The sequence below is a fragment of the Sitodiplosis mosellana genome, unplaced genomic scaffold (assembly GCF_009176505.1).
Source record: "Sitodiplosis mosellana isolate CC-2019 unplaced genomic scaffold, AAFC_SMos_1.0 Smas_scaffold_5911, whole genome shotgun sequence".
Classification (NCBI taxonomy): domain Eukaryota; kingdom Metazoa; phylum Arthropoda; class Insecta; order Diptera; family Cecidomyiidae; genus Sitodiplosis; species Sitodiplosis mosellana.
Genome location: NW_022601153.1, coordinates 1 through 25,352, shown reverse-complemented (window position 1 = coordinate 25,352; position 25,352 = coordinate 1). Strand labels below are relative to the sequence as shown.

Here is a 25,352-nt window from a genome sequence, read left to right as displayed (position 1 = left end):
GTTTATATGTATTCTGAATTCAAGTCTCACTTTTGCCCTCACCCATTATGGAAAAATGGTGTGTTTTCATGCACACGCACATGCTCAATAATTTCATTGTCAAATTTTATTTTATTCTAGTAGAAAGGAGAATATTTGTGGATGAAGAGATTACGAAATCCAGTTTTTTTTATTTTTTCATTGTTGATTGCGGCATCTCAAATATTGCGTATGTAAATTTGATAGCAATTGAGTACAATATTGCCAGTTGCAATTTAAATCATTTATTCCTTGTCGCTCTGTTTCAGACATGTAATATGTATGTCTGATGAAATTTTCGCTCTTTCCGTATGAGATTCCGAATAATGCAATAAATCAAATTGCAAAATCTTTTGCAATAAATCAAATCAATTAGTCTAAGTAAATAAATAAATTCAATTGTGATACCAAAAAAAGAACAAAACAGCCCATCTCATGCCTTATAAATTTCGTGAGTGGCATCTCTCTTTCTTATCATTGGGTTGAATATTTTGCTGTGCATTGTGATAGTAACATTTTATCAAGCAGAACTACCTTCGTCAGACGACGAAAAGTCAAGATAAGCAAACAAATAAATTTGATTGCTTAAAGAGCAGATACATTGAATACGATGCATACATAATTCAGTGTTAATTTGATTGTTTCCAGGCACAAAACAATAATTCAATACACGAAGAAGAACTTTTTAAAAAAAATCATTTCTCATTGTGAATCAAGAATCACCAATGGCTACTATAGAAGTGAGACGCCAATTTTTCTCAGCAATTTCAGGTCGGTTTCGTTAGTTCATGATAGTAATAATTACATAACGGATTACTATACGTTAAAATTTATTTTTAGCCAATTTCATTGGGTTTTCTTTTGGGTGGGCATGTGCATGGGCTAATGTTAATTTTTTGGAATTACAGTCACCCAATACAAAATTACAAGATGGACCAATTTCTTATGACGAGGCATCCCTAGTTATGTCCCTCATTTGCGCTGGAGGTTTAATGGGAAACATAGTATATTTATGGGCTTTGGATAAATTCGGAAGAAAGAAACCAATCATGTTCCTTGCTTTTCCAACAATCGTATGTGCAAATAAAAAGAACTACATTCGTAATCCCGAACTTTTCCGTACCGTTGTCCGTATTTTTGGATTTTTTTTTAAATATTCTTGAAAAATCACGGTCACTTTAGTCAAAACTTCGATAATTTTGTATGGGAGGTACCCATAAATCGATTCCTATTGGCTTCAAACTTTCTGAGGTTTCATTTTTTGACGAAAAAATAAGATTTTAAAAGTTTCATGCTGATCGCATTTGCACAAATTTGGTTTTTGACCCTCAATTTTTTCCAAGAAATCTTCGGCAAAAATTGAAGGTCAAAAACCAAACTTCTTCAAATGCGATCAACATGAAACTTTTGGAAACTTATTTTTTCTACAAAAAATGAAACCTCAGAAAGTTTGAAGCCAATCAGAATCGATTAACGGGTACCTTCCATACAAAAAATTCAATTTTGTGAGGTTTTTCTTAAGGCAAGTACCCCAGGATCAAATCGAAAATGGCTCATCTTCGAACTTAAACTAAGTTTTTTAGATACTAAACTTTTGGCATTTCCAGATTTTGATTATCTCAATTATTTTTTGAGTTATCGTGTTAACAAACACCAACGACAACCACGAGGACGACGACGACGACGGCACACGAACGGAAAAGTGTCTCAAAAAGTAGTTTTCTACGCGTTTCATGAGTTTTTATGATGATCTAAGCTAATTTTGCGAAAAAAGTTTTCGGGACCAATTCCTATACTTTCCCTTGACACGGTGTGTACGGAAAAGTAATAAATTCATTATTCAATTTTCATTTATTTTAGTTAAGCTGGACGTTCATTATTTTCGCAAAAAACGCATATTGGCTTTACATTTCACGCGTTTTGTGTGGGTTCATTGGTGGGGGACTTTTTATTTCAATTCCAATTTTCGTATCTGAAATTTGTTCAGACAGGTAATCGGTTACAAATTTTTCAAAATAAAATATGAGACCAATTCGAATATTTGTATCATTTAGCATTCGAGGAACAATGAATGCCATGGGTTTCCTTGTGAAGTAATGAAAATTGTTCGAATAAAATTGATCAAATAATACGAAATTAATTTTTACATTTATTTTAGTTCGTTGGGAAGTTTAGTAGGTTTCACCGTTGCGATATTCCTGGATTTTCAAATGCAAGCAGTTAGTTATTATTAAGATCAGTAAATCTATTGACTACATCGAGAGGAGAGTATGTGAAAAAATTCTAATATATTTTGGAAGAGGAGAGTATGTTTTCTGATGATTCTGTTGGCGTTAAAGTAGAGTATGTTGTAGTACCATCTAGCCTCTGCGGTCTTCACGGTTTTCGCGCAACTGATAGGAGATAACAACATGTTGTCTTCGGCAAAGTTGTAGTACTCGAGGTCTTCTATAACATTGCTGAAGACATCTTTCTCTTATCTCTTATCAGTTGCGCGCAAATCGCGCACATAAAAAAGCAAATTTTATATAGAACTTTTTTTTCTTATCATTTTTCGCGCTTTTCGCCGAACTGATAAAAGATAAGAGATAACTGACTTCAGCAATGTTATAGAAGACCTCAAGTGCTACAACTTTGCCGAAGACACCAAGTTGTTATCTCTTATCAGTTCCGCGGAAACCGTGGAAAACCGCGAGGACCCGCCAAAAATGAACATACTCGCCTTTAACCATTTTTGAGTCGAAAGAAACTTACTCTTCTCTTTCATAACAAAGTCAGATGAACTTACTCTCCTCTCGATCTAGTCAATAGAAATATAGTATTATTCCCCAAACACATTAACTCAATATGAATAATTCTCCAAATACAGGTTAGCGCTTTATCAGTTCCTATTCTGTTCGCATTTGTATTCTATTTTGTTCCGGAATCGCCGATGATTTTATATAAAAAGAATGAAATAGAGGTGAATGATCATGATACTCTAAATTGGAGTCTCCAATTATAATCAAATAATACTAAAATCATTTCTATAGCTGGCAGATATGTCGCTTGAGTTTTACAAAGGAGTGACTACAACACCTGAATTGGAGAAATTTATGACAGAAAAAAAAACTCCCAAAGATAACGGCTTGAGTATCAGTGATTTTGGTAAGTCTGAGTAATTTATTGTATTGTAAGAACAATGAAAAAGATTGAATGTATTTGATTTGTAGTCGGAACGCGATCTACCCGTAGGGCAGTTTCAATAGCATTATTTTTGGTGTTTTTGCCGCAGTTCTGTGGATGTTACATTTTATTATCGTATACAACTCCTTTTTTTGCGGAGGCTGGATCATCCCTAACGCCTATTCAATCATCGATTTTAATATGTGTTGTTCAGCTATTGGCCAATTTCCTCACTATGTTTCTAATAGACCGAATTGGACGCAGAATCCTTTTTACATTGTCCTCGATTGGTGCTGGAGTTGGAATGCTTGTTTTGGCTCTGCATCGTTTATACAAAGATGAATTACCTGAAAGTAACTGGATTCCCATGTATGGTTTGTCAATAACAATATTTATTGCTTCGATTGGACTGATTCCCGTTCCATTTATCATTACTATAGATGTTTTGCCACCGAAAGTAAGTAATATTTCGTAACAAACTCAATGTTTTCGGCATTTAGTTAATTCATTTCATATCTTTAGATTCGCAACACAACAATGACGATAACCTCAATGATAATGTGGGTGCTCGGTTTTAGCACAAATATCGCATATCTATATCTACTTCAAATTATAAAATTACATGGTTGCTTATTAGTGTTTAGCGCAGGTTGTTTTGCTTGCGCAATGTACGCATTGATTTTCATACCTGAAACAAAAGGCAAATCACCAGAAAGTGTCGAAAAATTGCTGGAATCGTGAGAGTGTTGTTGCATTTAACATAATGTAAATTTTAGTGAATAAACAAAAATTGAATGTAAACCTGATTGTAATGCCAAATGAATATAATACCAAATAGTTTAAGACTGGTATTTTTTGACTATGATCAGAGATTACTATGAGATATTTTTATTCATATGGGATAGGAATATCGCATAAAAATATCAGATATTTTTCATGCGTTGCGTTGTTGTAACGCATCTGCAGTACAAAATTCATATTCCTTTCTGCGTCCCAAGTCAATTTTGTTAAATTCGGCTCGGATCAGTCTCAAATTCGACTTGAGACGCAGAAAGGAATATGAATTTTGTACTGCAGATCCGATGTTACTTCGATAGGATTAGACATGGCTCCATTCAGTCTTACAATTTGTTGACGTTCACTTAGATATGATTTTATCCATTTTAGTATTTGCTCATTCAATCCCATAATTTTCAGCTTGTGTGTGAGCAGTTTCACGTCAACCGAGTCAAACGCTTTAGCAAGGTCGAGATTCATTATTGTTGATTTTCCTTTGACAAAACCATGCTGGCTGCCATCGATGATGTTCTTCATGTAATAATTCAAATGATTTGCTACTATCGAGTCCAACAGTTTTGGTATTATGCATTGCAGTGCTACTTCACGATAGTTCTCAATTTTATATTTAGCTCCACTTTTGTGCACAGGTCTTACATAAGAGCGTTTCCATGTGTTCGGTACATAACCAGAATTTAACGATTCACGCAATATGTATTGGCTTCAGCCAATATGTGAATGCAGTTTTTGATGAACATATTCGGTATTCCGTCGGGACCAGACACCAATTGTTTGGCAAACCGTGGATTTTTTTCATAACCAATTCTTCAGTAACATCAGTACGTGGGAAATTTGCACATTGTTCGAATAATATCGGGTCATTTTCATCATAGCTTGCTTCGGATTTATCAATCGGTTGTGTATATGCTTTTCCAAAGTGTGTTGCAAATGAATTGGCAATTTCGTATGGGTCGGTGCATTTTTTGCCATCATATTCCATTTCATTTGGAAGATCGTTATTGGTATTATTGCCCGTTCTGACATACTCGAAGAATTTCTGTGGATCCCCATTTATGGCACGGTCTATTCGTACGGTAAAATTTACGTTTAGCCTCACAGGCTATTCGTACGGTGAATTTCAGAATTTCGTACGAACAGCTGTTAAAATGGATAATTTTCTACCTAAGTGAGCGTCAACAAATAGTTAAATTGAATGAAGTCATGTCGAATCCCATTGAAGTCAAATCTGGAACAGGTCAAGGATATCCGATCGGAGCGACACTGTTTGTCCTGTTTATCATTGATTTGCCGCATTGCCTGATGAACTCCAACTTGCAGTCGTTTGCCGATGACACTCGCTTTTCAATGCAAATAAAGCGACATGATGACTGCTTGGCACTTCAGGATGACTTAAATAGAGTTGTTAATTATTTCAAACGTAGTTGCATGAACCTGAACGTCAAGAAAACGAATTACGTATCATACCACCGTGTTGAGCTGAAGTTCGACTTCAAGTACACTATTGAAGGCAAGTCGATCGAAAGAGTAAAAGTGATAAAGGATCTTGGAGTCATTTTGGATGAGAAACTAAACTTTAGCGCACACATCGAATACATAACAGCTAAAGTTAAATCTCGACTTGCGTGGATCAAGCGTTTTGGAAGAGATTTCAATGACCCATGGACCATAAAGAAACTCTTCTTCACATTCGTATTACCTATTATTGAATACGGATCACAAATATGGAACCCACACACCAATGAGAAAATTGCTAGAATTGAATCAGTCCAAAAGCAATTTCTACTGTTCGCACTGAGAAGAATGGAATGGCCAAACAGATTCGTTTTTTACAAATGATCACTTTGGAGGAACGAAGAAAAATCGCACAAATTTGCTTCATTCACAACGTTATTTGTGGCCAAATATCATCAAAGTATATCATGGAAAAAATCAATTTTAGAACACCACGACATCGAACACGAAACACTGAATTTCTTTCACTTCCGATTAGAATATATAATTATTCAATGTTTGAACCAATCAATTTCATGTTAATGACATACAATGAATTTTACAAATATTTTGTTCCTATCACACCGCCTAATCAAACGAATGAATGTGATACTATTTCTATTCCAATTTGTGATACCTACTTAATTGATTTTAATGTTAGTACAGATACTGTCAAACAGAGAATAACCGATTATTTTAGAAGAATTAGAACTTGGAGAAACTAAAGAAGTAAATGAAAATATTATAAATATTGTAAATATGCAACCAAATATTTATACCAAATAAACCACCTCTGGCGAAGAAACGCTGTATGGTGCAGAACAATAATAGATATAGAGACTAAACGTACGGATCGTACGAATAATTTTTCTCCGTATGTTTAGTCTCCATGTCTATTCATACGAGATTCTTAAATCCATCCATATAAACGAAAAAAATGATTCTGTTTCGAAAAATGGTAGCAATAAACAAAAAAACAACAACAACAAACCAATTTGATTACTCATTTTTGGTGAATTGTGCTTGGGCTGCAAATCATGATTGGAATAAAACTGATTGATTGTACTGTCTTCAAGTGCAAATAAAACGAATTACATACGTAATCCAAACTTTACCGCTCCGCAGAAATTTAGTTTACCTCCTGCTTAATTTTTAACCAAAATTTCAATGGACCCTTTTTTCATAGCATTTTTGACCTTAAAATATAACTATTTCGACCATTTTCCATACAAAAGTGTCATTTTCAAACAAAATCTCAAGAAATGTTGATTTCGGACCAAATTTATGGGCAAGTAGGTGTTCGGTTGTTTGAAGTCCCCCATTATTTTTGCAAAAAAAACAGTTTGTCTGGATCAAAACCCTAAAAAATGGCTTTCTGTGTGATTTTTCATATAAAAGTCTATTTTTCGGGGAAAATTTCAAGAAATGTCGATTTTGGACCAAATTTATGGGCAAGTAGGTGTTCGGTTGTTCACAGACTCCCATTATTTTTGCAAAAAAATGGCAGTTTGCCTTGATCGAAACCCCGAAAAATGCCTTTTTCGGGTACTTCCCGTACAAAAGTGTCATTTTTCAAGGTTTTTCAGGTCCTCAGTCGAAGGCTTATGGTACGAAATTGGTAGTTCAGAATAGGCTCAAAATCAATCCGAAGCTTTGTCTCGACATGCCAAAACTTTTGGCTTTTACAGATCTCAATTATTTTGCCAACTTTTTGAGATAATCGGCGAACAAAAAACGCGAACGCGAACGCGGACGACGCCATACGAACATCGCTATTTTACACATTTCCCATAGTAAACAACGTATTTTTGGAGGCAGATAGGTCTTGATCGATAGGATTTCATCCCATCTACATTGCCTAGTGTACAGATATGTGCTTTTTGAAGTTTGGCGTGACGTTATAGTGGTCCGAAAGAGGAGATGTCATGAAATTTTGGCTAGTAAAACCAATACTTTACCTAACAAACAAAGTTTGCGGTAAAGTTAATTGCTCATTCGGCAATTTCGGATTCAAAACAGTTGATCGGTCTACAATCGATTGTTTTGAACCCAAAATTGCCGAATTAGCAATTAATATCGTTCACGCAGACAGACCGAGTTGATTTTTGCACTTGAAGACAGTACATTCAATCAGTTTGATTTCAATCATGATTTGCAGCCCAAACACAATTCACCAAAAATGAGTAATCAAATTGGTTTGTTGTTGTTGTTTTTTTGTTTATTGCTACCATGTTTCGAAACAGAATCATTTTTTTCGTTTATATGGATGGATTTAAGAATTTCGTATGAATAGACATGGAGACTAAACATACGGAGAAAAATTATTTTTACGCATTCGCATTCGAATAAGTTCATTTGTTAAGAAAAATTATTCGTACGATCCGTACGTTTAGTCTCTATATCTATTCGTACGAAATTCTGAAATTCACCGTACGAATAGCCTGTGAGGCTAAACGTAAATTTTACCGTACGAATAGACCGTGCCATATAGAACTACTTCTTCTTCTTATTTTTTTTTCGACTGAACGAGATTCGCACAAAGCAAAGGAGAAGTCACTTACAGCAACTTACTTAGCAACTCAATTTGTATGAGAAAAATATCGCACACGAGCGCTGTGGCTCTCATTGAAATGAGTTGTACTGAAAACTGAATGTGCGATTCTTAAGCCCTGGTCATAACTTTTCGAAATAACTATAGAATCCAAATCCATGGGCCATTCTGAACTCCGCGTGGTACCAGTTCAGCTCTTATGCCAAGTGAAAAAAACACGCGTCGGACAAAAACACATGCCGGCTACAGCCTAAAGGAATTGTTTGTAATTGAAGGAGAAAAAAAGTTACGATATCTCTGAACGCTGGAAGAACGTAGCTTTCTAACGCGCCATAAAGTTTTGGAATTTGTTCATAATAGCGATAAATGATGGAGTTTTTAAAATAGGTTTATTTATTTATTTATTTATTTAACACCGCCAAAAACTGGCTGAATATTTTGGTTTGCAGGAAAACGACTCCAAGAGTCGTGAAAAACCTGATCTTTTTGTGTTTGTACAATATATGGTAATTTTATACAATAAGTAGTTGTAAGTAATAGTCTTTTTCTATTGGTATAACAACTTGGTCTAAAAAGCATTGACACAAGATAACCTAACCAATACATGGAAATGCATAGGTAGCCGAAATGTAAACGGTCCAATATAGCCTAACTTAAACGTGTAAAAAATGAAAGACTAACTGAAGCGTTAACACTGTAGTGACGGCCGTAATGACTGCAAAAGTCATCATTCAATTTATCAAGAGGTGAAACATTGAAGAAAAATTTTACGTCTAATCTAACAAGTCCCTGTTGGTAGTTATGAATTTGTAATTTAGTAGAGACCGAAAGACATAAGAAAAAAAAAATTACAATACTTGCAAATACATTAACATAAACGGTAGTTTCCATTATAAATTAATGGCAGGTCAAAAGTTAATCACCAACTCAATGGATGGCTATATCACAGTTAATGTTGCTACTTATTTTAAAGTTTGTGTAAAAATCACGGATAAATATCATTATTTCTATACATTTTATTTCTCCGAAATTGTAGGTTCCACATGAAAAAAATCTGTTTGTTGTTCTGTGCTACCTGCTTTTATTTATTTTTCAAGATTTGAAGAAATCCACGGGTCATTTAGAATAGATCGAATTTTTGGGCGCATCGATTCGGGTGTCATGACATTTGTGATCAAATTTTTGCATTCTACTGAAATTTTTTTGTCGATAGGAAAAACAAGTCCTTTATCAACTAGCTGTAAAAAATAATTCTGTTGAATTTTTCAAACTATTAAGTGCGAATGCTGTTTTTGGTAAATCACTTGGAATTCGACATTTTATCATTATTTTTTCACCTGTGTCAAATGTTGAATGGATCCGGAGTCATCAAAGGGCAGCTTGCCAAAAACCATAGCAAATAAGATAACGCCACATGCCCAAATATCAGCAGATAGTCTTCCAATTAAATTGAAAAGAAAAAAAATTAGAATAAACGAATAAACATTTGTTCGATTTTTTCATTCGATTAATTACGGATTGTATGAACGCTGATGGAGTATTTCGGGACTAATGTAAGCGTTACTTCCACAAAAGGTTGAGCTAAACGTTGTCGATCCATCGTCTACATCGAAGTGTCGTGCAAATCCAAAATCCCCTATTTTCAAACAATTTTCCCAGAACAATAAAAGGTTTTCAAGCTTCAAATCACGATGTGCAATGAATTTTGAGTGACAAAATTGCAGCGCGCCAATAAGCTGACGGAAGAATACACGCGCTTCTGTTTCACTTAGAACATGTTTCATTGCCATCAAATCCAGCAAACTCCCAGTCTGTGCATACTCCATTGCAATGATAAATCTACAGAACAGTTTATAGATGTGTTGTTAACACCTGGTCAACCTTTGGAATGTGTGTTATACACACCTTCGATTCGTTTCAATACATTGAAAATATTGAACTATATTCGGATGTCGCAATGTTTTCACGATATTTATTTCACGAGGTAGAAATTTTTTTTGGAATAACATCGAAGCCTTGTCTTTCCAAATTATTTTCAATGCAACAAGCTTCTTCTGCTTATTCGAATAAGCAACCTGAATGAAAAAAAATCTATGCAGTTTTTTTTTCAATATCTTAATGAACTTACCCGCACTGTCGAATATGAACCTATCCCAATTTTTTTTCCAATGCTGTAACCAAACTGCTCCAACAATAGTGAATTACTGTTATTGCAATTTGATGAAAAACTTCCTCGATCTCAAGTGAAATGAAATAAAATAATTAATAAAAAGGAAAAAAATGAAAATTTTCATAGTATACTGTCACAGTCCATTCGAATTGCTGCTCTAAGAAAAAAGTCACTCAAAAAAGTGGTTGTCAATTTTTTCCCCAAAGATTACTTCGATTTGGTTCCGTCGTAAATATTTGAAACAAAAAGAGTAGATATTTTTTTGATATTTAAATAGTCCTTGAACATTTAAATGAAAGCATTAAATATGAACATGCTACAAGTTATTACAGTTTTTTTTACCCATCTAGTAACAATTATCAACCCAAATACATCCGATTCCAGGCACATATCCAAGGTTAAATACGGGGATAGATTTAACCGTAGAATTAACCGTCATAGTGATCAATTGTGCATGGAATGAATGGAGAAAAAATTGCATAAAATAAGCATCAATACATTCAATACTCTTATTTCAATTGAAAAACAATTTACTTACATGGGTACTTCTGACCTCTTTCGAGTTACGCCTACTATACCACAACAATCAGGCATAGCGGAAATAACATTACTGTTATATTTTAATTTTTGAATTATTCAATGTGAATGGCGTGAAAGACGATGCATGATGCTGGTTAGTTGTTGATAGCAGCTCGCTGGTTGGATGGCCTCTGCAATGTTTCGGGTAATGTATACCCGAACAAGTCACAGTGTCCTTGAAAATCATACAAGAAAACAATGAATGATATGTAAATAAAGCACTGCACCTCACATGCAATACAATCAATATTATATTGAATATATTGACAATATATTATGAGCATTTACCTTTGATCAGGATACATTTTGAAGCGGCTATGTCACGATGTCATGTCGTCTTGTGTACTCGTGGCTCAACAACTTTCATCTAACCGGCTGAATTGACGTTCACGTATTCCAAAATTCCACTAGTCCCATTTACATGCCATATTTTGTGGTAGATCGCTATATTTGGGAGTAAATCTGGGTTTAGTTGATCTGGATGTGGGACATCATTGCCAACCGCTGGATTTCCGTTGCCCTCTTCCGCTTCTTTCTCGAGCAAAAACAGTTCCAGCTTCTCTTCCCTCATCTTTCATTTGTTGACCTTGCACACGATCATTGATGGCAGCATTGCTTCTACCAATTGCGGCCGACAATAATGGCAGACTTTGAAGCGATGTCGTTTCGTGCGTCGATCAAAACGGCCAAAGCACTTGGCACATGTTTGAGAAGTGAAATACTTGTCGACCATATTAACTACACAACCAGGACACTTTTTGTAGCTCCGTATCATCTTTCGATTGCTCGGGCAACGCAGTGTCTTTTTGATGCCGATGGGTGAACTGGACGACATTTGAGCAGCTCCGAAATGCATAAGTGGTGGCTGATGGTTGGTCAACATTCCGGTTATGCTATCGGTCACACAGTTTGATCGAACGTATTTGTCAAAGTTGAGTCTCGTGTATTCTTATACACGGCAATGCCACGTTCCGTCATTTTGAGGCGATGCCGAATGTAGTCCTCCGAGTGTCTACTCAATGGCGATGCATCACCGGATAGAGCGCACGATTTTCACGATCGTACGTATTCACACCCGGATCAGTACCACCTTCATTGACAAACTTACTGTAGTTCTGAACAATGGCCTTTTTGTCCGATTCCATGTTGCCCATTTTCGTTTTGTCAACATTAAATTGTAGCGATACGGCCTGTCCATTTGAGAGAATCCGGAAACGGAACTCTTTTCTGCTACGACCGAGATGATAGATTTTCAGCATATCGAAGTATTAGCCTCAATAATACTCCTACTGTTTTCTGAACTCATCCTCTGTGATGTTACTTGGTGCGGTTTCCAATTGACGCAACAAAAAGTACAATGTTCGAATGTCCAACGTGTATGGGTACGAGTGAAACTGCAAATGGGAATCACTGCCGGATTTATCACTCTCGGCGGTCCTTTCTCGATGTACTCATGTTGGCCTCGATCTGTCGGCTGCTGGCAAGTGCACGGACGGTGATTTCGACGTCGGCATCGTTTCATCTCTTGAAACTCTTCACGTTGGTGTTGTCGTACTTCTCGATATCTCTCACATGTGTTGAATACATCAATTTGCCGATGGAGGGAAATCCAGAATGCGATGCTCTTGAACCAGTCCTCCCCCTTTGTGAATCGGCCGATGTTGTTGTCTGGTATGTCCCAGCAACTGTTGTCCGTGGCCATTTTCATCAACAACGCACGCCGCTCACGTTTGGCAACATCAACCCACGCCATTTATTTCAATATCGTCTTTTCCAAAAATTGCCAAACTAATCACACGGTTGATGTCGGCCTCTTCGTATCGAACAACCAACGAAGATTCGAACACTTTTACTCGCAAATATTCGCGCAGGCGTTTCTCGCTATGCGTCTTCAAGTTGTTTTTTGTGTTCGTCACGTACGGATCTATTAAATCATTCATTGCGTTGCCGAAATTTTTCACGTTGGGCCAAAGTACCATGGCCATCGTCCAGCTGGTGCACCATTTCACGAAATTCCGGCAACATATCGTTTATGTAGATGTAATCCTCCAGGACACCAAAAAAAACATGACCGGATCACCTGTTCGCCATTCTGTTCAAAAAATGCTCTGTGATTTTCGTCAGATGCGCGCTCACAACGGCACAGTTGGCGCAACGCAGAACAACTGCGAGGCAAGTGCGCAAATTTTCGTTGCCATTATTGATTTGTCGGTGATGGCTGCAATCAACAAGTCACGGTATTTCGGCTGAAGAATGGAACGTAACTGCGCTTTGATTGTTCTTATGCCCGAGTCTTTGTCCTTTTCATCTTTGTCGTCCTTAATCTTGTCTGGATCAAGCATCACAATTGGCTTCGGCTTCTTCCTTGATTTTTTGCGCTGGTAGCCCATCTGTAGTTCAGGAGCAAGAAAAAAACAGAAAAAAAACAATATGAGTCGGTAAACGAAAAAAAATGAGGAAAACTAATCCGATATTATGTATTTTCCACCTAAAAACATTGACTGAATTACTTAATTATAATAAAAAAAAAAACTTGCAGAAACCCAAAAACGCAGAAAGAAAAAATGCAGAAAAAAAATTTGCAGAAAGAAAAAATGCAGAAAAACAAAATGCAGAAATCCAAAAACGCAGAAAGAAAAAATGCAGAAAAAAAATCAGCAGAAAAGAAAAAAATGCAGAAAACCAAAAACGCAGAAAAATTGAAAAAATACGATTTTTTCGAAAATTTGTTGACCACAATAGATTTCACAGTCCGACGCGTGTTTTCTTAATCTGGCACATCAGCCGAATAAGTGCCAGGCGATAGTTTAGGCCGCCCTGAGTTCATAATGGGCCATGGTTTTGGGTAAAGGTGCTTCTGCTGGGAAATAATGACCTTAGGCGTTCCCACATTTCAGGAAGAACGAATTTCTTGATGAAACTTAGTTTTTACACCGGTACGATTTGAAAAGTTGCAGCCGTTCGATTTGAGAAGTTTAAATGCAGTTTTGAAGGCCTTCAGGAGCAGATACTTTTAAACGCTGAAAACTTTCGGATCGCCTTCAATTTGGGCAAGTTATGGCCGTTGGAAAACCCAAAAAATTTTTGACGAAAATTTTCGTACGCCTATAACTTGGTCAAATTGTAACCGATTTCTATGTTTTATACTATTAAAATTATCTTCATTAAATGGGCTTTCCAACGACATATGACATTTCGCAATCAAACGCTTGGATTAATTTTTCGGAAAAAATCGGCCATTTTTCCAACGGCCATAACTTGGCCAAATTGAAACCAATCAGAAAGTTTTCAGCGTTTAAAAGCATCTGCTCCTGAAGGCCTTCGAAACTGCATTTAAACTTTTTAAATCGAACGGCTGGGGAAAAAGTTGAATTTTTGGCCGTTTTTACCGAGGGCCATAAGCCGCCTATTGGCCGGCCAATTTTGATGTTCAAAACTCCCAATGTTATTCATTTTTCATGTACTTCCCATTGATATATTACATTTGAGATGAAAAGTTACTGGAAAAAATAAAACACAAATTTATAGGCGTACGCTCAATTTTGTCCATGACTGTATTTGGCTATATTTGGCCGTTGAGCTCTCCCATACAAATTGACCTGTTAATAACGGAAAACCGAAACTCCGAATAGTGGAAAAAAAATTCTTGGCGAATTTTTTTTCGTCTCTTATTCATCTCTTTTTCATATAAAACTAATTTTTTCCTTTATCAAAACCACTGATCATCATAAAAATTGTGCAGTACAATTTACATTACACAGAGATGACTGAAGCGCACCGAGTGACCGAGCAACGGCCGCACGGACACTGAGTTTGCGTGCTTAAAACATGCTCAGTGCGATATTGCGCTGCAGCACAAACAAACCCACTCCATGAAGAGAGTATAAGCGCACCAACGGAGTGCGCTACACCGCACTCGTACACAACGAAGAAACAATAGAGAGGATATACAAAGAAAGAAACACAAAGAAAAGAATAAGACAATACACACTCAACTCTTTATATGTGTGTATAAACCATAATAGGCAACAGAGTTAGAGTGCGCACGCATTTCTTAACAACAAAGTCAGAGTGCGCACATAAACTCATAACGAAGTGAGTGTAAACGCACAGAGCAGAAAACGACTCTCAGTTGAGTTGCTGAATACGCTACTGAGCGTGCGCTTAGTCATCTCTGACATTACATTCATTCCAGTATTATTTTTCATTTTTGTCTGCCAAAATCATTGCTTATTTATTCAAGCAAACAAATTTTTGACGCTCCTAGTAAAAACATATTCACTAGATCAGTGCATTTACATTAAGTTTGGTAATCATTGTTTCGTTCCATGAAATGCAGAATTCATCGCTGCCAAATTGATAGTGTAAAAAATGAGTATCATTTACCTTCCCATTTTGAGTCATTGTTTACACTGCTTGATTATTTTAAAAAGTGATGTTTGTCATTCACTCAGTGAATTTCACTGTTTTTCCACTTTCGTTTTTCCTTCATTCATTTAGTAAAAAAATACTTTTATTTCATTATTTCCTTTTCACGTTCATTATATCACTTGATTTGATAGATGAATACCCATAAAAATGTATGTTTTGTTTCTTTTTACCCTCAATAATGGAAAATCTTGTATGAGTCGACTCAAAAACCTCTAAATAACGGATCCTGTGAATACTGGAATTCTTGTCAATAGTGGAAAAAAAAATTTCCCCACGGGATTCCGTTATTGACAGGTTTTACTGTATTTGAAAATTGAGAGAAATATTTCATATAGATATAGTCAAAATAATATCGGGTAATACCAAAAAAACGTCAAAATATGGCTTAAATATGCCTTATATATATCAAATATTCCAAATATTTGAAATATGACTGAAATATAGAAATATATGAAAATATGGCCGTATTCCAGGCGTCGCAAGCCCTTCGCTATAAATTGAACTATATTCACAACAAACAACTTGCCTTTTCAAATGCTCGGACGAAAATGAAACCCGTTTGACAGCTGAATATGGTTTTGACATAATGCCGTACCGCAAAAACTCCACTCACTTCGTGATGAAATTCATGTTTAATCGGTTACGATATAGAAACTAGATACAGTACCTCAACGGAACCAAAGTAAACAAATACAACACCACGCCACAATAACAAATGAGTCCGTTGTGTTTCGTTGCGTTCTATGAGATGAAAGAGAAGTGTCGCTTTTGCCATTTCTTCCTAATTCACGCGGCCAAAATGAAACACATACACAAATCGAAATTCTTCTAAGATGTTGGTTTATTCAGTTTGTTCGGCACATAGTAGTAGTTGGAATGGTTGTCATTTCAAATGTTCGAATTTGACAGATGCTGGGTAGCGTTCCGAATATTCATGCAGTTGGTTTACACTGAAATTTCATTCGATTTTGACGGGGAAAAAAGACTAAAAACGTTACATCTTTTAACGTTGAAAATGACTAAAGTGCGTTACATCAAAGTTTCTTTTTAGTTTCATGGAATGTTTGTTTTGACTGGCTTGTTAAGGATAGAATACCAAAAAATGTTATCCATATTGGGAAGAAAATAAACGCTGCTAATGGAAAAAGCCAGTTGCTGTAGATCTATTAAAAGATTAGAAAATTAGTCTAATTAATTTTTCGGCAATCAATGCTTATGTGCTAGCTAAAAAAGTGCATTTAATTTCGTTTATTAAACCAACCTTTCCGTCAAATAAATGGTATAATAATTTATACTTACAATTGAGTCAACAATCGAAAATGTCAAGGCATCCATGCAGGCAGTCAAAGCTCTTTTGATAATCGCAATTATTGAGAGTTCATCGAAAGACCACCACGTTAGCAACAATACAACAAAGTACACGACCATTATTGGATTCATAAGAAAACAAATCAGCTGGGATAGTCTGAAAGAATAAAAAATCACATGAGTTGTTATTAATATATAGTTGTATAAAGTAAAACAAGAGCATACCTAGTTTTGAATTGACCTGACTTTGGATCAATGAATAACGCGAATGGCACGAAAAATGAACATAAAAGAAATCCAAGAGAGAAATTCAACATTCCTACAATAATCAATGCGGTCGACGCCTCCAATAAAACGGCTACATGTAGAAGCTTTTGAGGATTCAGAAGAAAAATACGTATGAAAAATTATAGTCGGAGAGCAATTTACATTGATTCATAAACATTTACCTCCTTGTTATTTGCACTTATTGAGAAAAAAATTGGCAATGTAAGGCCCACTAATGACACAATCAAAAGACTGAAGAAGAGATAGACCTCCGTTTTAATTCCGTGTTCATGGAAAACTATATCAATTGGAGCGGCGAACGGTAGGTAAGCTGCCACCACACCGAAAATGTGGGCCACAATTAGAAACTTGGCAACTGGAATGAAGCTAAGGTGATCATTAGAATTTGCTTCGTTGTTCTCTAGAAGTGAAGAGATCATCTCTTCGCTATCTTTATCTGTATCTTTTCCGTCGATGTCAATCATAACAGATTTATGGTTGATATTCAACCATGTTATGAATGCTTTTATCAGAAGCGCTGCAACCATCAATCCCAAACTGGGCATATAGTCACCAATCGATACAAAACGGTCACTAGCCACGAGTAAGTAGAAAAAGAAACTTTGATGGAATCGTTCGAGTAAATTGTTGACACTGCGAGCAATTCCCTCTATTAATCTCAACATCGATGTTGCTCCGTTCGCTCTTCGCTTATAATTAGTTTGTTCCCGTTTTTGACCTGAAAGCGTCACTGATGCAATTCCAAATTTGTAGAATAGTCCATGATTTCCATTAGGTGAAGTACCCGAGAGAGTCAATAGCATTGAAATCAAGTGACGGAAATTTTCTTCCCAAGAGCTTTTTGCGCCGCTTCGTTTGAAATTTGAAGTTTGTCTGTGACCACTGATAAAACCTTCTTTTGCAGCAATCCTTTGAACAAGATTAACTATATCCAAATTTGGCAGTTGTCCATTGAGTCCTTCAATTTTTATATCGATGTGATTTAGATCAAACGATTGCAACTCCAAATTTATTGCTGCTTGAATTGAACCTGCTCGAGCTTCAAGGTAACCACAATTTAAAATCGAGTTTGAATTTAGAATACCCTTTGGATTATGATATGCTTCGAGCCAGGCGTGCATACCCAGTTGTTCTTGATCCGTTACAATAAATATAATATCTTTTGCCCAGTACTTTTGTCCTGAAAATGTATTTTAGAGAAAAACATGATTTTATTTCGCACGCACAACAGGAATATAATATGGAATCCTACTTCGTGCATAGTTGGCAAATGCAATTAAAATGGGGAGACTGGGCATTACGATTGGGTGTATCGATTCCGGTGTTCGGTAAGGCGTTGCAATTACAATAGCTTCTGTTGAACCAATTCTTGGTGCACGTAAAATTCCATATACATTTTTGCCAATAAATACGCGTCCTCCGCCCAACGGATAGTTCAACGTGAAGTTATGACTGTACGCTTCGAGTCCTATTTGACGAAATTTCGCAAGAATCCAAGCGGTTGGCATGGAAGTTTTATGTTTCTCTCGTTCACGTTCCAAGTCATCATGTAGTCGGAGTGCAAAATTTGTGTGTTCCGATCGCATTTCTGAGTTCACTAGACCTATAAATAGACACCGGTGTTAAAAACCAAATATTTTTCAACAATTTTTACATGTCATCATTTACCGGGTAGTAGAGCGTTTTCAGAGAAATACGTCGCATTGTTTCGTGATGAGTGTGCCAGTGAACAAAAATAGGCTATACCGGAAATGTAAAGCAATGCACAAACCAGAGTTTTATATTTGATCAAATATTTCCTGAACTTTCTTTTATTTGGCGACTGATGAGAATCGGTGAGCAGGCCCATTTTCATCTCTATGAATTCGATGATTTTTCTTTCAATATTTTGATCTACATACCATACCAACAAACAAACTTGATAAATGTCAAGTGGTGAAACGTCAATCTAATCGTCTACTATTCTGCACTGAGCGATTGGTGAATTTCTTTTATCTTCACCACAGATCATTGGAAAGTGGGCCTAGTTACAATAAAAAAAACTAGGGCAAATTTTTTGTGTAAAAATAAATATAAGTGGATTTTTTTCGTCATTTTGTTCGTATTTTAATTTTTTGATATCGGTATATTATAACATTGCCAAGTTAAGACACTGCATTTTGATGTGTCAAAATCATTTTTGACGTTTACGACATTGCTGAGAACCTGTCGCTTACATACGTCGAGAAATTATACGAAAAACTGTCTAGCTTGGCTTCAGCAATAATAAATTTAAATAAAATAGTCTACGATTATTTAAATGCTGTTTTAATTTAGTTGGTTTTTACGAAAAGATTGATTAAAGATAAAAATAGAACTTCGCGATTCCTATTCGTTGAACGAAACGAATATTCAGAAACCATTAGTTTATTCTTAGAGTATTTGGCATTTCCACAAAGAGGAAATGTCCTGGCCATCAATATGGCAAACGCCGAATCAAACACAAGGAATGGCTCAACAAGGCGCTGGATCTGGATCGTCATCTATGAATTTAGGTGGTATGTATCAACTTTCGGCTGAACAGCAATACGCACTGCAACAACAAAACTGGCAACAATGGCAACTATATCAAACTCAATTGGCACAATGGCAAGCTCAGTATGGAGAACGGGTAAGTGGTTGTAGACCATTTGGTGTTTGAGAAATGTATTTCAATTATTTTCCTGGTTAAAATCAATTATCCCCTCATCCATAGTATCAAGAAATAATGACAGCGCAAAATGCTGTTCCCAATATGATTCCAAATGCATTCAATGCATATCAGCTTCACAGTGTTGCACCTCCACCGCCGACGCAACCTCAACCACCTCCACCCCCACCACCGTTGCAACAGACCCATGGCGATGCCCCAGTCAGCCAAAATACTCAAACTATTTCACAAGTTGCCCCAAATATGACACAACAAACACCAACAAGTTCAACTGATCAAATTACCAGTGAACAACAACCGCTATTCAATGCCAACAACACAAAAACATCGATAAACTCAAATGAAACTCAAGTGCATCATAGTCAAAGTGCAAATTTCGAGAATACAAATTATTCGCAACAGAATCAAGACGGATACCGCAGACATCAACCGTATCGAAATAATCGCTGGAACAATAATAATCGAAACACACGTACGTTTGTAGGAAATAATTTCAATAATCGAACGCAACCAGATCGCGAAGACCAAATGAACAATGATGGTCCACAGCAAGATGAATATGTGAATGAGGAAAAATCTCAAGAAGAAGTTGCTTTCGACATACAATTCCGAAAATGGGAGGACTCATTCATGGAATGGAAACTAAATAATGCAAACCATCCAGATCAGAATCAATACAATGATTTTGTCGTAAAAATGGAAGGTTGTCGAAAACAGTTGTTGGTTCGACGTGAAACACTGCGACAAAAGCGTTTGAACTCTTTTCGAGAAGCGAGAATACAGCCAGCTAATCAGGTTCGTGAAACCGATGAAAGCCAGAACGAGGCATTCGAACAGACAACAGATCAAGAGAGTCACATCCCATCAACTCAAACTGCCGATAACTGTGTTCAAACGCCTGGGTCAGTATTGTTCCCTTCCAATAATGATGATGGGGGCGGTGATATACCTGGATTGGACTTGGTGTCTGGAGAAAAAGTCCCAAAAGCAGATTTAAATATTGTAGCACATGTGAACAACATTTTGGGCAATCCTGAAATTCAGACGCTTTTATCGAATATTCAGAAGCAACAAAACGAAACACAACCATCTAAAGCTCATCATGACTATAGCAACTTGGAAGAAAATGATCGGTCCAGTTTGAATACGTTGGATCAACCTTGTGGTAGTAGTGATAATCGTTTTGGAAGATATCAAAATAACACAGATACACAAAAGCATCAAATAATAAATTCTTTTCACGATAACAATCGACAAAGTGAACGAGATGTGGATATGGACATGTCTCAACCGAACTCCAATCAATTCGAAATAAATTCAAAGCGTCGGCGATATTGGAATGAAAATTCATCCAATCACTCAAGAAATGACCATATTGATCGGGATAGAACCCATTTGGCACAGAAAGTACCTATTTTCTCTGAATAGTCATTTTTTTTCTTCAATAATTGGAATAAAAATCTTTTTTTCAGTCACCGGTGAGCGATGCAGATTTTTACCAAATCAAGCACAATTGCAAGCGACCTCGTGAATCAGACATATTTTTTAGTTTGCCGCCACAGAACGACGGTGAAGAATTTCATCCAATACAAGTAATTGATTATCAGAATCAAACACAAAAACAACCAAATTTTGGTGATCAAACATCACCTGGTGAAAATAGCTCTTCGAACAAACAGCATGATGATTTTCCCCGAAAAATCATTGAATACGATCATAAATCGAAAGTACATACATGGAACTGGTTTTGTCCAGTTATTCAAATTGAATACAACCACCATTCCAATACAGGATTCTCGTTGCATCAGCATCCTCCACCGAGATCCACTGGCAAGAAAGAACAGATAGAACAGCATCATTGGGTTAAAAAGGAACCTAAAGACCAATACAGACAATTGCGACAACCGAAATGGACTCAACAAGGAACCACTGAGCGTCTAGAACGTTTTTCATACGAACCACCTCAAAGTCAGCATCAATATCAACATTTTCAATCACGATATGATTCTCATATTATTCCGTCGTCAAACACACAAACATCAAACGAGTTGTATTATAGACGAAACTTGCGTGAAGATAAAATCTGGGTTCGAGCTTCACGTGATCAGAACGCTCAATGCGATAAGTAATTTTACTTGAATCAATTTTAATCAGACACAAATGTTATTAGTCTTGTTCTATTAACTATTTCAAAGCTCCCCGGGACCGAAGAAGAACGCTCCACAAAAAGTTGACAGCACGCCATCGAACAGTTCAACGACATATCGAAATGACTCTGCACTCAATATACAAACAAACCCAAAATTGAATATAAAGGACTTATTATTTCCTCCAGAACGCCGGAATAGACCGAAAAGGTTGTGATATTTTTGGTCTTACCGTTAGATTTGAATCTGCATCAGAACCAGAAGTGTTCTAATCTTGCAAATTTTTTCTTTTACGTATTATACAATTGATTTTCAGGATTGTGATCATAATGCGTGGTCTTCCCGGTTCTGGCAAATCTTATTTATCTAAGGTTATCAAGGACAAGGAACAGGAAATGGGTGGTTCAGCGCGAATATTGAGTATTGACGATTATTTTATGACCGAAACTGATTCTGATAGACAATTATCATATGAATATGAAGCTGATATGGAACGAACATACACGCAATACCTGCTTAAGTCTTTCAAAAAAACGCTGTTGGATAATCTTTATGAAGTAGTTATTGTTGACTGCAAGAATACTACAATAGAAGATCTTGATGATTTTTATATGACAGCAAAATCACATATGTTTACAGTAAGGATGCTACAACCAAGAAATTATCTCTGCAGCGCCACGGTAAAATCAATGGCAGCAAAATCAGCTGTAATTACAGTAGACTCTTGGAAAAAGCAACTAAAATTTAAACGAGGCAGTTGCATTTTCCGAAAAGTTGTATTTTCTGGAATGTTTCAAAAAACCTTGTTTTTTTATCATTTCTCATTGATTTCGGTAACTTTAATTCCAAAAATTTGAGACTGAAAAATAATAATTTTCCAACCAATACTTTGGTTACCCTTTGCAAAAAAGTCTTGAGGTCAACCAAATTCAATTCGTTTTTCTGGACAATTGCTCATTGTGAGAGTTGCATTTTCCGGGAGTCCACTACTTCTGTAGTTGCAATTGACTTCGACAATGTTCGAAGTTCGACATATCGCGAAATACTGCAAAATCTTGTCGACAAAAACGAAATTTTGAATTGATAAAACGACTCATTGATGTGTGGCGCTACAGAATTGCATGACACATATTTTTTTATGAGCTTGAAAGCATGTGATCATGGCTTTCTGGGAATAAAGTATTATGTATAATTTATGTACATCAATATGAACTTGCAGCCATACATATGTGAAATGCCATTGGATCTGGAGAAATGTTTGAAAAACAACATTCACAACCGTCTTGAAATTGATATTCGCAAAGCAATGGAAGAATGGGAAATGTCACCTGCATCATACACAGTTCTAGACTATGACAACTTATTCAATAGCGCGGACGATACCGAGTCTTTAAGTGATGTCGAAGACGTTAAGAATGAAAATGCTGATTCTCTTGATGCGATATCAGATGAGGATAACAACAGTAATGTTGCAATGGAAGATGTAGAATCCGACGATTTTTCGGATATGGGACTTGATGATGAACCAATAAACGAGGTAAGAGTTTTCTGGGGTTGCACCATATAGTTTGGACTAATAAGATACTTACTAATTATTACTAGTAACTCCTAATAAGTAGTAATGAGATGCCATCTTATTACTCTAGTAATATTACATCGTGGCAGCAAAGAGCAATATACCACATTCGACACCTTGTTGCCCAATATAGTAATTTTATTTTATTTTATTTTATTTATTTCACATCGCCAAAAACTGGCTGAATATTTTGGTTTGCAGGAAAACGACTCCAAGAGTCGTGAAAAACCTGATCTTTTTGTGTTTGTACAATAAATAGTTGTAATAGTCTTTCTCGATTGGTATAACAATTTGGTCTAAAAAGCATTGACACAAGATAACCTAACCAATACATGGAAACGCATAGGTAGCCGAAATGTAAACGGTCCAATATAGCCTAACTTAAACGTGTAAAAAATGAAAGACTAACTGAAGCGTTAACACTGTAGTGACGGCCCTAATGACTGCAAAAGTCATCATTCAATTTATCCAGAGGTGATACATTGAAGAAAAATTTTACGTCTAATCTAACAAGTCCCTTTTGGTAGTTATAAATTTGTAATTTAGTAGAGACCGAAAGACATAAGAAAAAAAAATTTACAATACTTGCAAATACATTAACATAAACGGTAGTTTCTATTATAAATTAATGGCAGGTCAAAAGTTAATCACCAACTCACCAGTTAATGTTGCTACTTATTTTAAAGTTTGTGTAAAAATCACGGATAAATATCATTATTTCTATACATTTTGTAGGGATGTAAGATAACAATTTGTCAATATTTTATATAAAATTTTTGGCTTTGTTCGCTGCGTACCGAAGAGATGAAGTTTGCACGGCTGGTTGAGTTATTGAATTGATCAGCCACTTTGTTTGCAAACTTGCATATTTGAAGCACTTGAGCTCTGATTTGTTTGTCCGTGAGCCTATCTTTAATCTTGAGGTAGTCTGTGTGCCGTAACCTACGTACGCTCTCTCCAATTGCGATATCGTTGCGTACATTGGGACAATTTGAGATCCCATTGACGATGTCGTCCATGAATAAAATTGATGCATTCACCCTCCAACGCTCCAACGATGTCATGTTCAACACCTCAAGTCGCTTTTTGTAGTCGGTGATACTGTAGCCGTTGGCCGCTGTACGGTACTCTCTTCATAAACTTTCTCAAAACGCTCTCAATTTTGTCGATATGCACGGCATAGGTTGGCCATACAACATTGCAGTAATCAAGATAAGACTAAACGTGCGTAGTATAGAGTTTTGAGCGTTTTAACGTCGGTTATGTGGTAGCAAAATCTTCTGATGAATCCCAGGGCTGCTGTAGCTCTCGAAGTGATCGCGTCAATGTGCTTGACAAAGCTGAGCTTCTGGTCAATGACGACGCCGAGATCTTTGTGGTCGAGACCTTGTGGTCACGAATAATGTGTTGAAATCAACGTCAAGTGTATACAAACATATAGGGCATTACTATAGCGTGCAACAAGATGTCGCTAGTGGTGTATGCTCTTGCTGCCACGGTGTGAGTATAATATCTAGTGAGTATAGTTATTATATCTAAAGGTGTCAAACGGACGGACTGTCCGTCTTTTTAGCCCGTCCGTCCGTCCGTTCAGGGCTCTTGAATTTTTTTTTGTCCGTTCGTCCGTCCGTTCAGAGCCGCTTAAAATTTTCTTGAAAATTGACGGACAAGAAAATTTCTGAGGGTCCTGAACGGACGGACGGACGGACAACTAAATTCAGAAGGCTCTGAACGGACGGACGGGCAAAAATGGACGGACGGACGGACATGCAAAATTCTCATACAATATTTTTCACGATTTGAAGAAAAAAAAAAATTTCAATTTTTTTTTTTAAAAAATTAAAAAAAAAAAAAAAGTTCATCGAAAAAATTTCTATCGAATTATTTTTATTTACACGAAAATTCCCATCGATTATTCAATTGATCACGATTTTATCAAAATTTGAACTACAGTAGAGTCTCGATTATCCGTCAGTCACCGGACCGGCATGTTGACGGATAATCGAAAAAGACGGATAATCGATTTTTTTCTAAAAACATCTGAAAATGGCAGAAAAGCAATGAAATATATGTGCGGTTGCGATAATATGAATGATAAGCCATGAACTGTGAGTAACTACGTGTACCTAGTGTCATGACTA

General features: G+C 36.3%; 4 protein-coding genes across 7 annotated transcripts; 2 read left to right on the top strand and 2 right to left on the bottom strand.

The window, feature by feature from the left end:
- The first annotated feature begins 367 nt into the window (after positions 1-367).
- LOC129573055 (facilitated trehalose transporter Tret1-like) lies at positions 368-6,304 on the top strand. Of its 4 annotated transcripts, XR_008688550.1 has the most exons (11): positions 514-789; positions 859-1,091; positions 1,879-2,009; positions 2,073-2,111; positions 2,177-2,237; positions 2,888-2,980; positions 3,051-3,165; positions 3,231-3,640; positions 3,706-3,948; positions 4,381-4,541; positions 4,611-6,304. XR_008688550.1 is itself a non-coding variant. In XM_055453228.1 (10 exons), exons 2-10 carry the CDS (start codon positions 744-746, stop codon positions 3,922-3,924), a joined length of 1,347 nt encoding a protein of 448 aa, XP_055309203.1. In that variant the 5' UTR covers positions 368-469; positions 667-743; the 3' UTR covers positions 3,925-3,989. The 4 variants fall into 4 exon arrangements, 3 of the variants coding, with proteins under 3 accessions (XP_055309203.1, XP_055309204.1, XP_055309205.1); XM_055453228.1 differs by lacking the exons at positions 4,381-4,541; positions 4,611-6,304 and adding an exon at positions 368-469 and having other exon boundaries at positions 667-789; positions 3,706-3,989; XM_055453229.1 differs by lacking the exon at positions 2,073-2,111 and having other exon boundaries at positions 4,381-5,577.
- A 2,094-nt stretch (positions 6,305-8,398) lies between these two features.
- LOC129573054 (testis-specific serine/threonine-protein kinase 4) lies at positions 8,399-10,216 on the bottom strand. The gene is made up of 4 exons (XM_055453226.1): positions 9,929-10,216; positions 9,539-9,862; positions 9,361-9,460; positions 8,399-9,276 (listed from the first exon to the last, which is right to left on the bottom strand). The coding sequence occupies exons 1-4, from the start codon at positions 10,030-10,032 to the stop codon at positions 9,109-9,111; spliced, it is 696 nt and encodes a 231-aa protein (XP_055309201.1). The 5' UTR covers positions 10,033-10,216; the 3' UTR covers positions 8,399-9,108.
- A 5,810-nt stretch (positions 10,217-16,026) lies between these two features.
- LOC129573053 (glycosylphosphatidylinositol anchor attachment 1 protein) lies at positions 16,027-18,654 on the bottom strand. The gene is made up of 6 exons (XM_055453225.1): positions 18,468-18,654; positions 18,052-18,402; positions 16,961-17,979; positions 16,737-16,882; positions 16,503-16,668; positions 16,027-16,366 (listed from the first exon to the last, which is right to left on the bottom strand). The coding sequence occupies exons 1-6, from the start codon at positions 18,652-18,654 to the stop codon at positions 16,238-16,240; spliced, it is 1,998 nt and encodes a 665-aa protein (XP_055309200.1). The 3' UTR covers positions 16,027-16,237.
- A 144-nt stretch (positions 18,655-18,798) lies between these two features.
- Positions 18,799-23,172, top strand: LOC129573052 (probable serine/threonine-protein kinase DDB_G0282963; the record flags this gene model as incomplete). The annotated part of the gene is given in 6 exon segments (XM_055453224.1): positions 18,799-19,449; positions 19,534-20,895; positions 20,961-21,613; positions 21,684-21,845; positions 21,952-22,273; positions 22,855-23,172. Coding segments are annotated over 6 exon segments (3,024 nt in total), but the record flags the coding sequence as incomplete, so codon positions are not given.
- Between the last annotated feature and the right edge of the window lie 2,180 nt (positions 23,173-25,352).

Coding starts and splice junctions, on each gene's coding strand:
- LOC129573055 (XM_055453228.1), top strand. CDS start 744: ATGGCTACTATAGAAGTGAGACGCCAATTTTTCTCAGCAATTTCAG. Junction 2,010..2,072: donor TCTGAAATTTGTTCAGACAG/GTAATCGGTTAC, acceptor TGTATCATTTAG/CATTCGAGGAACAATGAATG. Junction 3,641..3,705: donor TAGATGTTTTGCCACCGAAA/GTAAGTAATATT, acceptor TCATATCTTTAG/ATTCGCAACACAACAATGAC.
- LOC129573054 (XM_055453226.1), bottom strand. CDS start 10,032: ATGTTATTCCAAAAAAAATTTCTACCTCGTGAAATAAATATCGTGAAA. Junction 9,461..9,538: donor CATCAGCGTTCATACAATCC/GTAATTAATCGA, acceptor TTTAATTGGAAG/ACTATCTGCTGATATTTGGG. Junction 9,277..9,360: donor CCATTCAACATTTGACACAG/GTGAAAAAATAA, acceptor AAAATTCAACAG/AATTATTTTTTACAGCTAGT.
- LOC129573053 (XM_055453225.1), bottom strand. CDS start 18,654: ATGAAAATGGGCCTGCTCACCGATTCTCATCAGTCGCCAAATAAAAGA. Junction 18,403..18,467: donor TGAAAACGCTCTACTACCCG/GTAAATGATGAC, acceptor GTCTATTTATAG/GTCTAGTGAACTCAGAAATG. Junction 16,669..16,736: donor TCAGGTCAATTCAAAACTAG/GTATGCTCTTGT, acceptor TTATTCTTTCAG/ACTATCCCAGCTGATTTGTT.